This window comes from Alosa alosa, chromosome 11 (assembly GCF_017589495.1).
Source record: "Alosa alosa isolate M-15738 ecotype Scorff River chromosome 11, AALO_Geno_1.1, whole genome shotgun sequence".
NCBI lineage: Eukaryota > Metazoa > Chordata > Actinopteri > Clupeiformes > Clupeidae > Alosa > Alosa alosa.
This window is the reverse complement of record NC_063199.1, coordinates 30,048,570-30,062,097: the sequence shown is the minus strand read 5'-3', so window position 1 is coordinate 30,062,097 and position 13,528 is coordinate 30,048,570. Positions and strand designations below refer to the sequence as shown.

Here is a 13,528-nt window from a genome sequence, read left to right as displayed (position 1 = left end):
GACCTACGGCAGAGTGATGAGGTGACTTCAGTGCTAAGGAGAAGAGAAAGCTCTGTGTGTGTGTGTGTGTGTGTGTGTGTGTGTGTGTGTGTGTGAAATGGTAGGTGTCTAATGAAAGATTGATGGCGTCCAGTATGTGTAGTGTGTGTCAGGATAGTGGAGGTGTGTATGAGTACATGAGGAGGTATGTGTATGTGTGTACATGTGTGTGTGTGTGTGTGTGTGTGTGTGTGTGTGTGTATGTGTGTGTGTGTGTGTGTGTGTGTGTGTGTGTTTGTCCAGGGGGTCCTCTATCTAACCCAGATAGCCCAGACCCAGGGCACTGCTGACCAGCAGCAGTAGCAGGGCTGTGGGCTGGAGGCGCGGGGAGGGGGGGGCACTCCCCCGGTGGACCCCCCAGGCATCCGCCCCTGTGCTGGACTTCTTCTTAGAGTAGGGGGGGATCACGTTAAACTCCTCATCCTCATCCTCGTCCTCCTCCTCTGCCTCTTCGTCCTGAGGTGACAGAGTGAGAGAGAGGTTCATTTAAATGTGTGTGTGTGAGAGAGAGAGAGAGAGAGAGAGAGAGAATGTAACCAGACATGCGGGTTGTATGATTCTAACCTATAACAGGAACATAACAGACACATCACAATCAAGAGTCTCTCTCTGTAGAAGTGCAGTTCATGTGGCCTCATTTGACAGACAGACAGTACGCGCGCACACACACACACACACACACACACACACACACACACACGCTTTTGCACTTTTACACACACACACACACCATACACACACAAGCTGCTGCATATATGCGCACACGCACACACACACACACAGCTCTCTCCACATGACTGACAGACAGATGACAACTTTGCCTCTGCGGTGTTATATGAATCAGGCCAAACCCTCCGCTCACTAACCCAAACACCTGCTCCTCTCTACACATTCAGTATTATGTATGTTTAATGTGTTTGTGTGGGTGTGTATTAGCCATCTGGCATAACTATGTGTCAATGCGTGTGTGTGTGTATTGTAGAGAGAGAAGTGTGTAATATGTGTGTGTGTGTGTATCTGTGTGTGTGTGTAATGCGTATTATTATGTGAAAGTAATGTGTGTGTGTGTGTCGCGTGTAATGAAAGAAAGAAAGAAAGGGAGTAATGTGTGTATGTAATGTGTGTGTGGCTGTGTGTGTGTGTGTGTAGTATGGGGGATATGAGTGTGTCTATGAGAGAAGGGTGTGTGTTTGTAATATTGTGTGTGTATGAAGAGAGAGTGTGTGTGTGTGTGTGTGTGTTTAGAAAAAAGAGAAAAGTTTGTGTGTGTTCATGTGTGTGAGATAGAGAAAGTGTGTGTGTGTGTGTGTGTGTGTGTGTGTGTGTGTGTGTGTGTGTGAGTGTGTGAGTGTGTGTGTGTGTGTGCGCGCGCTTGCAGGTACACTCCTGATGGAAGACATTACTCTAAAATGGGACTTACATTAGGGTGGGAGCTCTGCATATTCAGCTGTGAAGGGCTCTGCTTGATGTCAGATTGTGTGTTTGTGTGTGTGTGTGTAGGTATGGTAGACATTATTCTAAGATGGGATTTACATTATAGTGGAGCTCTACATATTCAGCTGTGTATGAAGGACCATGTTTCATTTCAGCGCAATCAGAGAGGCCTTCACAGGGCTCCAAAGACAGACATCAGAGATGATGAGCATTAGCATGAGGGGTGACAATAGAGAGAGTGTGTGGGGGGGGTGGGTGACAATACAGAGAGAAACATAGTTGGAAAAGGAGAGAAAAAAGGAAAGAAAAGGGATGAGAAAAATGAGAATGAATGAGATAGAGAAAAGAAATGAAAGAAAGAAGGAGAAATGTAGAGACAAGGCCCGAAGAAACAGAGGATGGGGTAAAGGGGATTAGATGGATTTAGAAGAAAAGAAGTAGGAAAACCACGGATTAGAATGGCAGGGGACGGCTGTAGGGAGACAGACGGGCTGGAATATATGAATACTAATGGAGATGCATACCCTCCACCCTATAATAACACCACCCAGAGGATTACCGTCAAGCAGATCAAAAACAGAAGATTGATTTAAAGAGACAGAAAAAAGCGAAAAGGGAGAAGGGAAAAAAGTGAGTGAGGAGGCAGAGGCGGTGTGAGTATGTCAGAGAGCAGAAGGTACAAAAAGAGAAGGAGCAAGAGAGTGACAGGAAGAGGATAAAAAAGAATAGGGGAACAGAGAGAGCGAGAGAGAGAGACATAGAACAAGAAACAAATGAAAGGAGTGACATGAGGCAAATAAGAGAAAGGGGAAGATAGAGTAAAAAATGTGTAAGAAAGAAAAGATGAGAAGGGATGTATACAGAGGCTTTCCTCTGATCCGCCTGTACAAAATTCTTTATGTTTGATCAGATGAAGAAGCGATTAAGTCGGGGCTATTTAAACAGGAACACACACCACCAGAACCCAGCGGCCTCATGCAGAGCCAAGACCTGGGTGCTTAATCATTCAGAATCACAATTATCTGTCACAACCAGAATTATCATTCAATGTTGCAGTCATCCCTTTAGGCTGCCATTTACCATTCAGGCCCACTGGTTCCATCCAGCGCATACCTATTAGTGCTCTAACAGATCAAAGATCGCTCATTCTCTCTCTCTCTCTCTCTCTCTCTTGTTCTCTCAATCACACTCGATCAGTCTGAGCTGGAGTGAGAGTTCAGCTTCATCATCGTTAAAACAGCTCGGCTTAATTAAGATGAAGAAGTGAACATGTCTGCAGGGAGAGTTTCAGAAACATTTCTTTTTTCTTTTTTTTTTTTGAGAGCTGACGAGATATCTCACGGTGCTTATAAATGGACAAGCTCCTTCTTCCAATTCATTAGACTGATTGAAAAACGAGCAAGTGGCTGATGTAATGAGAAGCGCTAACTGTTCAGGGATTAAATGTGTCGGAGGGATTTCTGCATGTAATGGACAGCAGATATGTGAAAAAAATTGGACATTCCAACTTGCAAAACTATTGTACTGCGGACCCTTTCAAGAGAGGTTCCATTATCAGCATCCATAGTTGGCCCCCCCCCACAAGGCTTCCTTTTTTTAACATTCCATATGTTATCTTTTAAATGCAGAAATGGATTGGGACCCCAAATAGAACGTTCAAGCATTGTTTTTTTTTTATTGTTGAAAGGGTCTATATTGTGCAGATATCTTTGGCCTTCACTGCGGAGGAAAGAGTAGCTGTTCTCAGCAACATGCTCCAAAACCTCTCTGCAAATTCACCTCAGATTCATCTTTTCGGCAGCACTATAAAACTGTCTTCCGACTCGTCTAAATCCTGAATCTGTGCGAGGCAGCACGAGCAGGACGCAGTGGAGAGAAACGACGTCGTGTGGATCCGCCCTCTTATTTTATTCACAGGAATAGAAACAAAAACCCAAACGCTACCAAAATCAATCATTATTTCCGCTCTTTTGTCTCATTCCATGTGCCTGTTCTGGAAGCTCCTCTGGAGCCTCGTCCATAAATGGCTCATTGATTAAGACATCGGCCCGGGAAGGATGAGTTTGGACTGCTGGAGCCATTAGGGATTTTTCTTAAACTCCGCGGGCTGAAGTAATCATGTTATAACACGAGCTTAATGGGTTGCATCTGACGGCTTTAATGGCATTGTCAGCAAACACACACACACACACACACACACACATACATACATACACACACACCACACCACAATACACTCATCAGATCTCTCTCATCATACCACACACACACACATACACCAACAGATACACACACATACACACACACACACACACACACACACACACACACACCAACAGACACACATACACACACACATACACCAACAGACACACATCGCACACACACACACACACATACACACACACACACAGAGAGAGAGAGAGACACACACACACACACACACACACATACCAACAGACACACACACACACAGACACACACTCACACAGACACACAATCACGCACTTCTCCCTTCATGACTAATGACACCAGTGTGTGTTAATATTGTGTGTCAATTAAGGACAACGCACGTCTGGATACTCACTCTTCTCAAGCCTGGCAAACTGTTGGCGCTGTGGTTCAGGTGGCCGTTTCCATGGGCGATGACCTTGACGTTGTCGAGGCCGTTGCTAGTGGTGACGCCGTTGCCGTGGTCCTGTTGCATGTGTGGCGATGGATGGAAGGTGGGAGCGGGTGTGGTCTCGGGTGTGGGGACTGGGATGCTGCCCAATGAGGAGATGGCATTCTCTGTGGGCGGAAATGACATCATTAGGGCTGTCTTTATTATCCTGTCCTTGGCGGCGTTCATGGAGCACAGCTGATGCTTAATCATACCACTCACATGTTCTGATGATGTGTTTGTTATTATTGTGTGTGTGTGTGTGTGTGTGTATGCAAGGAACTGAACTAAAGAGAGGGTGGAGTCAAACAGAAGAAAGAGAGGATGAGAGAGAGATAGAAGAGTAGAAGAGAGTGAAGAGAGTTCAAAGTAAGAGCAGAAGGCATACACACAGACTGTGAGAGAGAGTTTGAGACATCCAGCAACAGAGAAACAGTGGGAGTGTGTGTGTGTGTGTGTGTGTGTGTGAATGTGTGTGTGAATGTGATGAACAATATGTTGAATACTCTCTGACAGTCGCTCCAGTGGTTGCCGCTTCAAACAGTATATCTGTGTGTGTGTGTGTGTGTGTGTGTGTGTGTGTGTGTGTGTGTGTGTGTGTGTGTGTGTGTGTGTGTGTGTGTGTGTGTGATTGAATGACTTACTGAGGCAGCTGTTGCTGGTAAACATGTTGAAGACTCTCTGACAGTCACTCCAGTGGTTGCCACTGCCCTCACAGCTACACCACAGGGCCACATCCTTACTGCTGTTACTGAGATAGTTAGGGGTCATAATGGTGCCTGCAACGCACGCGCCACACACACACACACACACACACACACCCACAGGAGAGAGAGCGTCGGTGAGGTCAGTGCTCAGTAGAGCCATCAGTGAGTTCCACCTTCATGCATACCTGGACTTGTGATGTTTCTGGGTTCTGAAACATCTCTGCATCGAAGATGAGAGGAAGCTGCAGTATTTATGGCTTATACATATTGCAGGCGGAATCCAGCTGCGGATGTATTCCTGCCATATCAAACGGCGGAAGGCTGCCGGTATGGCACAACATTACTAAGCCAAACTCATTGTACTATCGCAGAATTACACTTCTCTTTTGTCTGTCAATTTAACGACATTAAAAGACAGTACAAAGTAACAAAGTAAACAATGGTTCGCCCACAATGGTGTTGAGAAGCTCTCTTTGTAGATATACCATAACACAGCAATGACTGTTGTCTGCACTTTCTTTCCTAAGTCCCTCTCGTGAAGGCATTGTACAGTGTACTTACTCACTGTACGTCTCCTTTAAAATGCGTGTTGTTCTAGTTTCATGACAATGAGAGGCGCGTGACACGGCTCTGCTTCTGGTGTTATCTCCTCTGAGCAGCTCGCAGTGTAATTACGTGTGCAGCTTCCTCCTCAGCGAGAAGCCTCTTTTTTTCACTAATTAATTGAGTGCGATTAATGAACGCAGATAAAGACAATAGGATCTGTGTTCCCTGGTGGCTGTCTGATTCCAGGGGAAGGTCCACCTGTTTACAGCGGAGTGTGTGTGTGTGTGTGTGTGTGTGTGTGTGTGTGTGTGTGTGTGTGTGTGTGTGTGTGTGTGTGTGTGTGTGTGGAGGAGAGGGTCTGCTCACCTTACTCACTTCCCACTTCCACACAACTTGAGTTAGAGTTGGGAACTAAACTCTCAACATAGAGCTGACTCCGCTCTGACTCCGCTCTGACTCCGCTCTGACTCCACTCTGACTCCGCTCTGACTCCGCTCTGTCTTCTCTCTCATCTTCTTTGTTTCCTTTCCTGCTTTCCCCTCCTTCACTTTCGTTCATACATTCTTTATTTCCTTCATCCCTCCTTTCTTTGACCTCCTGTTTGTATCCGTCTATCCCCCCCCCCACGCTGCACCTGACCTCTCCCAGGGTCAGACGTCACAACTAAACTCTCAGCACCACCAAACTGGCTCTGTCTCCGCTCACAACCATCATTCTCCTCTCATTTTTCAATTCCTTCACTCCTTCCTTCTCTTCCTCTCGTTCCTTCATCCCTTCCTTCTTCACACGCTCCACTGGTCCTCATGTCTCCTGAACTGCAGCAGTACTCAGGACTAAACTGTGATGCTGCTCGCTGATCTCCAAAGAACACGAGAGGGAAGGTGTTATTTTAACATCACTGGCTCTGCTCTCTAGTATCTGTTGCTTTCCTTTATTTTCTGCCCTTCGTTCCTTTATTTTCTGCCCTTAGTTCCTTTATTTTCTGCCCTTCGTTCCTTTATTTTCTGCCCTTAGTTCCTTTATTTTCTGCCCTTAGTTCCTTTATTTTCTGCCCTTAGTTCCTTTATTTTCTGCCCTTAGTTCCTTTATTTTCTGCCCTTAGTTAGCTCCTTGGTCCTGTCCTTCTTTTCCATTTCTTTCGTCTTTCTTTTCATTTTTCTCTGTATACTTCTATCTTCCTTCCTTCCTTTTCCTTCCTTCCTTCCTTCCTTCCTTCCTTTCCTTCCTTTCTTTTCTGTGGTTCTTTCTTTCCTTCTCTTCTTTCAATTCCTCACTGACAGTTTTTTCTGTCTGTCTTTCAGCCCTTTGTTTCTTTTCCCTCTGTTGTTTTTCTTATTTCTCTCTCTCTCTCTCTCTCTCTCTCTCTCTCTCATCTCTTTCCCCTGAAGTCTCTCTCTCTCTCTCTCACTGTCTCTCTCTCTCCATCTGTTTCCCCTAGACCCCCCCCCTTCCCCCCCTCTCTCACCTATGAGTCCGGCGTAGGCCTTCAGGCACACGGTGCCAGTCTCTCTCATGCAGCCCGTCGGGGAGTGTGCTGACGACTGACAGTTGTGCTGAAAATCTGCCAACCTGGATCTGAAGTGCACATAGACACGCACACACAGGCATGCCAACAGACACAGACACACACACACACACACACACACACACACACACACACGCACGCCCATGCCAACGCACACACACACACACACACACACACACACACACACACACACACACACACACACACACCCATGCCAACACACACACACACACACACACACACACAAACACACACACACACACACAGGCAGGCGAGAACACAGAGAGAAAGAAAGAGAGAGAGGCAGACAAAAAGACCATTTAGAACACAAATCCATCACTTCCTATAACTTCACACAAGACTGTGTGTCATGCAGCAGACCTCATACAGAAGCAAACCCTTCATTTTGTCAGAGGTGCACACACACACACACACACACACACACACACACACACACACACACACACACACACACACACATAGTGTGATGTGTGTAACAATGTTATTAATGCGGCTCCAAAAAGCCAACCTGACGGGGCTGTGACTCAGCCCTTCAGGGGTGTGTGTGTGTGTGTGTGTGTGTGTGTGTGTGTGTGTGTGTGTGAGCTGTGATTCACCACAGAGTAATTTATACACCATGACATGAACCTGACGTCAGGAGGACACCCTCCACACAAACAGATTACCACTATTTCTCCAGCATTTACGTGTGCTGATGCTAACCTGCCATGATGCTCACATGGGAGAGATTGTAGCATTCCAGAGGCACCATCAAGACCATGCGAAGGAGAGAGTCACCAAGACATCTTTCTAGATGTCATAACCATCTCATAACCATGTTATGACAGGTGGTATAGCCCTGCCACTGGCTATCAGGTCAGTGTCACTGCTTCAATCATCAATAGTGATAATTCTTAGCTTTGTGGACAGCATTACACCTTGTGTCCAGTACACTGCATCAAAGAGTTTGAAAGAAGATGAGGACATCGTAAACAATAGCAATATAACACTGTTATGACTGACTTTCATGATGACTCCTAAAGAAAAAAAAACATCTGTCTATAAAATGTACTGTAAATGACATGGTTTTGAATGTACTGTACATTATAAATGGGTTTAAGTATAGTGTTAGAGTCAGAGAATGAAAAATATGCAATGTGCAGAGAACCTGTATGTACCAAGTCCCACCATAAGCACAATCACTCAAAACAACAACAACAGCAAAACAACATAAAGCAAACGAACACCCAACAGTGACTGATGTGGAAGACTTAATCCCTGAAATGAAAGAACAAAGGATGAGGAAAAGCTGAATGGCAATGCATTGGTGAAGGAGAGGAAGTGAATGAAAAGACTTTTATTGTGTTTCTCACTGCAGTTCAGAGAGCCTCTGCTCTGCTCTGCTCTGCTCCTCAGCAGCGCTAGCTGAAGTCAGCTTCTGAGTAACTTCTCCTTTTGACTCTCAAATGTGTTTGTGTTTCAGGGTTGCCTATAGGAAATGTCTGCAATTATTTCTGCTTTTGTGACTGATAAAAGGGAATGCTTGGGCAACTAAACAATTATATTAGCATTTAATATGCTCTAAGAAAATAACAATTTATTTTAAAAAAGCTATCAATTTTAAAGCAATTTGAGCTGAGGTAAAAACAACTTTTTCAACTGGTATAAACCTTTTTATTACCAGCACTGTTTTGGCAGAACATTGCATACCAATGAATATCTTAAGACCCTTTTGGACAAATAAACACACCTGCCTTTAAACAAATCACACGCAGTGTGGGAAAAAACTGGAAGGTTTATTAACATTTAATGCTAGAGATTACATTGCTTTTAGAGCGAAAGCTGTTATTGTCCCCTCACTTACAGGCATCTACATGAATCTCTAATGTTCTTTGGCCTTGGCAGTATTGGTCTCACATGATGTGTTTCATAAAAATAGCAACACAAGCCATTCCACAAAACCCAAGCATATAGAAGCTATTCAGCACACGCAATGGCCAAAATTAACTGATAAAGCGCAGCAGGGCTCCTACCACCCCTGGCATCGCTGCCTCAACACTAGGTAAGAGCCCATAATAGGAGAGCACTCCCATTACGCCCCGCAGTCTGGTGCATTATGGGCCTGAAAATGGAGAGAGGAGACGTGGGTAATGGGCTTCTTGTTTTATTCTGGTGAGCCCTCCAAGTAAGAATCAGATGGCCTTGGTGAAGCAGCAGGAGGCATGAGGTTGTTAACAGCCCAACCTTGAATTGCATCAGTGCCTAGTGCAGCTCTGGCATGGTGTTATTACAGTTCTATGTGTTAGGGTTATTTCTCACGCCAGTATCGAGCTAGCACCTCTTGCTCAGACATAAATATGACGGAATGCATGCTGATCGCACTGCTATTCTGCATGGCTCTTCTGCATTTCAAACAACAGCCTTCCAAAGAACACAACAAGTAAAGCAGAACAGAGCTCATTAAATAATTTGCATAAGCAGTCATTCATGAATGATCGCTGACTAAAAACATTCACAATTGCAGAGTTTATTAGTTCTCTAATATTGAACCGGAGCCTGTTCTCCCATAGCGGTTAATGAACGTTTGCTTTTGGAAGGATCTCTGCGGAACATTAATGTGTCAGCCTTCCACGCAGTGAGTGAGTTTAGGCTCAATCAAGCGAGAAGGAAAGAGGTCTCACTGGACCCTTGAGTAAAGAGCCCTTGATTGCGTAAGTACAGCGATCCAAGAGAACCTAAAGCTATTGTACACATTGGCTGCCTATGTAAGCACCGTGCAGGAATTTTAAACACTAATCATACAGGAGGGAAAAATCACTTCCTTGTGGGCCATTCGTGATTGGAGTGTATCATTTGCTGTGAGGTCCAGGTTGTCATGCTGTGTTAGCTTGGAAAGGTTCTGCTTTTTTTTGGGGGGAGAATTTGTCTCATATACATTCCTGACTCGGGGACTGCTGATTTGCATACAATGATATGTACGCTTAAAGAAATGATTATGAGAACATGCAAAATGCAAATGTGCTAAATGCAAATGTGAGAAAATTATTTGCTGTTGTGGGATTTCCTCGGCAGTCATTATGAAAACATGGAAATATGAAATGAATTATTTCATTAATCATAATCCATTTGGAAATGCTGCAATGAGACTCCTAGACAGAAGGCTTCCTTTGCATTGCTCCTCGTCACCATTAAATCTGAATTAAGCCATTCTGTGGAATAATGGAAAAGGACAGATGCATTGAAAAGAAATAGTAAAGTGTGTATTTTATTTCTACCAAAACAAAAAGCCTGGATGCTCATTGTCTGTAGCATTCTTTTGTTCTCTTTAGGTGCACAGAGAAGGAAACACCTTAGAGTCAAAGTACAACAGAGCACTATACAGGAGGTCTGTAATGAACACACAGTCTCTAAAAGGGCGATTGATTCCATGGTGATTCAGATGTGCAAATCATTGTCTGTGTGCAACCACCCAAACAGAATGATGATGCTTCAATTACGAGACATTAAGCAAAATTACCTTCAATTAGCAGCCCTGTCAGTGCCTGCAACCATGCACCAGAAAAACAGCATCGTACTTCATATATTCATTGCAACACAAGCTGCGTCTCATTCAGCAGCTCGCTGCTACTGGACAAAGGCGAGATTAAATCTGAGATTATCAGATCAGATAATCAGCATCTGATAAAGCCTCTCTCCCAGGCATCCGGCGCTTCAGGGAGTAAACAAGAGAGAGGGCAACAGATGCCCAATTAAGGGAACTGCGGTGGAGTACAAATCAGCTGGTTACTACAGTATGCTAAAGACCAGCATAACAAACATATGGCTGCTGCAGTTTTTTCACTCTCTCTCTCTCTCTCTCTCTCTCTCTCTCCTCTCTGTCCCTGCTTCGCTCATTCTCTCTCTTTCTCTCCTGGTTCCTCGATAACAACTGATCAAATCTACAACAGATCTGAGTCCAAAGTGGACCAGATTTATTCCAACCTCAGCTGCCATCTGGGTCTGTCACACACACACACACACACACACACACACACACACACACACACACACCTAACCCTCTCTAAGAACTTTCTAAAAAGAGCAGGAAAGGCTATCAGTGTGTGTGTCATACAGAGCAGAGCAGTGTGTGTGAGGGGGTCTATTTCAGCCGTTAAATAGTCCTGATGTGCAGTCCACTGTATAAATATAATGTTAAATAGTCCTGATGTGCAGTCCACTGTATAAATATAATGTTAAATAGTCCTGATGTGCAGTCCACTGTATAGCTTTCATATTACATTATATATAAAAAAGAAACACAAGAGACGACCACAACCCAGAGAAGAGAGGAGAAGAGTGAAAAAGAAAAACAAAAAGAAACAAAAAGAGAAATGTCCTTCTTATGCTGTATGTTGTCTGTGTGCTACTGTGACCTTGAATTTCCCCTAGGGATCAATAAAGTACAGTATCTATCTATCTATCTATCTATCTATCTATCTATCTGATTTGCTAAAAGAAGCCTGTCCTGTATTCTGCAAACAATCATGAGCCTGCAGGCTGTTGCCCGTTTTTAATCACGCCAGACTGTTTGCCTGCAGACACAGGTGGGTGGGTTGTTATGTTGTTAAGTACCCTGTGTGTCTGTGTGTGTGTGTGTGTGTGTCTGTGTGTGTGTCTGTCTGTGTCTGTGTCTGCATGTGTGTGTGTGTGTCTGTCTGTGTGTGTGTGTGTGTGTGTGTGTCTGTCTGTGTGTGTGTGTGTGTGTGTCTGTCTGTGTGTGTGTGTGTGTGTGTGTGTGTGTGTGTGTGTGTGTGTGTGTGTGTGTGTGTGTGTGTGTGTGTGTGTGTTTACCTGCACAGCTCGTCCCTCATGCAGTAGCCCTGCAGGCTCAGGCAGTTGGGCTTGCTGTCGCGCTCCTCGTAGGAGCAGGACGGCACGATGGTCTTGCGGCGGCGCTCAGCGCACAGCTCGTTGGTGCAGGAGCAGAAGAGCAGGGAGAAGACGTACTCCTCGGGCACGCGCTCCAGGAAGCGCCGCAGCGCCCGGTGGCACTTCTGCCGGTTGCAGTAGCCGTTGGAGCCCGGCGACACCTTGGTGCACGCCACCACGTACTCAGAGCGCAGCGAGCCGCACTTCTCGTACAGGCCGCAGTCCTGGGCCGCCTTCAGGCACTGGTTCTGTCCGTCCAGAGGGAGGGAGGAGACTGTGTGTGTGTGTGTGTGTTTTTGTGTGTGTGTGTGTGTGTGTGTGTTTGGTAAGGTAACATTAATTTATAGCAGATGAGTAAAGTATTGATTTTGGTTATGAAAAAGAAGATTGTGTGAGATGGAATTGAGTGTGTGTGTGTGTGTGTGTGTGTGTGTGTGTGTGTGTGTGTGTGTGTGTGTGTGTGTGTGTGTGTGTGTGTGTAAGGGTATAAGGACATTGGAGGGAAAATAGAACATCAATAAAATGAGGGAAAAGAGAACACAAATGAAGGAAAGAGATGAAAAACAAACATTAGTCTCTGTGAAGGTCAGATGTAAAAATAAAACTAAGATGAACTGCATGTGGTGCAGCTCAGCACTGTGATTGGCTGTCATAACAGATCACACATGCAACCAGTCATGACAATCATAACACAGAGGTTGTCATAGTAACAGGCAGACAGAATTGATTGGGTCGAGTCATGTTAAATGACACGTGATTGAGTAGACTCAATTGCCACGAGATATTTGATAGGGTATACAGGTGTTAAAGGTGATGTGATTGGATAAGCTGATTGGGTAACAGCTCCAGTACCTGCGATCATGGAGGCCATGCGTGAAAGCTCAATGTTCCTGACCACCGCCAACTCCAGGTCAGCATACGGGGACACATCGTACTCATCATAAGCTGCAGTAATATAAGCACAAGATCAGAGGGTAACACTTTACTTAATGCCATCTGCATTAGAGTGACATGACACTGTCATGACACAGGAACCCTAACCCTAACTTGTCATGCCAAAAAACGAATGACACTTAATGACAAAAGCGTTATATCATAAACGTTAATGACTTGTTTATAATGTTTATGACACATTCATGACAGTTTCATGTCACTCTTATGTAGATACCTTCAAGTAAAGTGTAACAGATCAGAGACACAATAAACACACACAAAACAAATGCACAAATGCTGAAAAAACATCCACATAAAGAGGGAGCAACAAACACTCACAAAAAATATAGTGTCCCATTACATATACTCATCACAGTCTCTCTCTCTCTCCCACACATACAAACACATGCCCACTCTATTCCGCACACATATACACACACATGATGGACTGCTTGGCATTGTGTGGTGTAGTGGTGTTTCATCATGTGAGTGCACCTTCAGCAAGCGTCCCAGAGGGAGGTGATCAGTCGGTTCCCAGCACACACACACACACACACACACACACACACACACACACACACACACACAGAGTCATCAGCCAGGTGGCTAGGAAGCTGCTCCACAAAATATGGGCAGGTATTTAGATCTCTTTTGCATGTGTGTGTGTGAGAGAGAAAGAGACAGCGGATGCAAGCAAGCTTGTGTGTTTGTGTGTTTGCATGTGTATTTGTGTGTGTGTGTGTGTGTGTGTGTGTGTGTGTGTGTGTGTGTGAG

General features: G+C 44.8%; 1 protein-coding gene across 1 annotated transcript in view; it reads right to left on the bottom strand.

Moving 5' to 3' along the window:
• Nucleotides 1-201: 201 nt before the first annotated feature.
• The window catches only part of LOC125303713 (GDNF family receptor alpha-4-like), a 28,264-nt gene continuing 14,937 nt past the window's right edge, over nucleotides 202-13,528 (bottom strand). Inside the window, 6 exon segments of the mRNA XM_048257597.1 lie at nucleotides 202-495; nucleotides 4,061-4,263; nucleotides 4,780-4,914; nucleotides 6,854-6,963; nucleotides 11,744-12,095; nucleotides 12,674-12,766. Of these exon segments, the coding sequence (XP_048113554.1) occupies nucleotides 295-495; nucleotides 4,061-4,263; nucleotides 4,780-4,914; nucleotides 6,854-6,963; nucleotides 11,744-12,095; nucleotides 12,674-12,766 (1,094 nt within the window). The 3' untranslated portion in view covers nucleotides 202-294.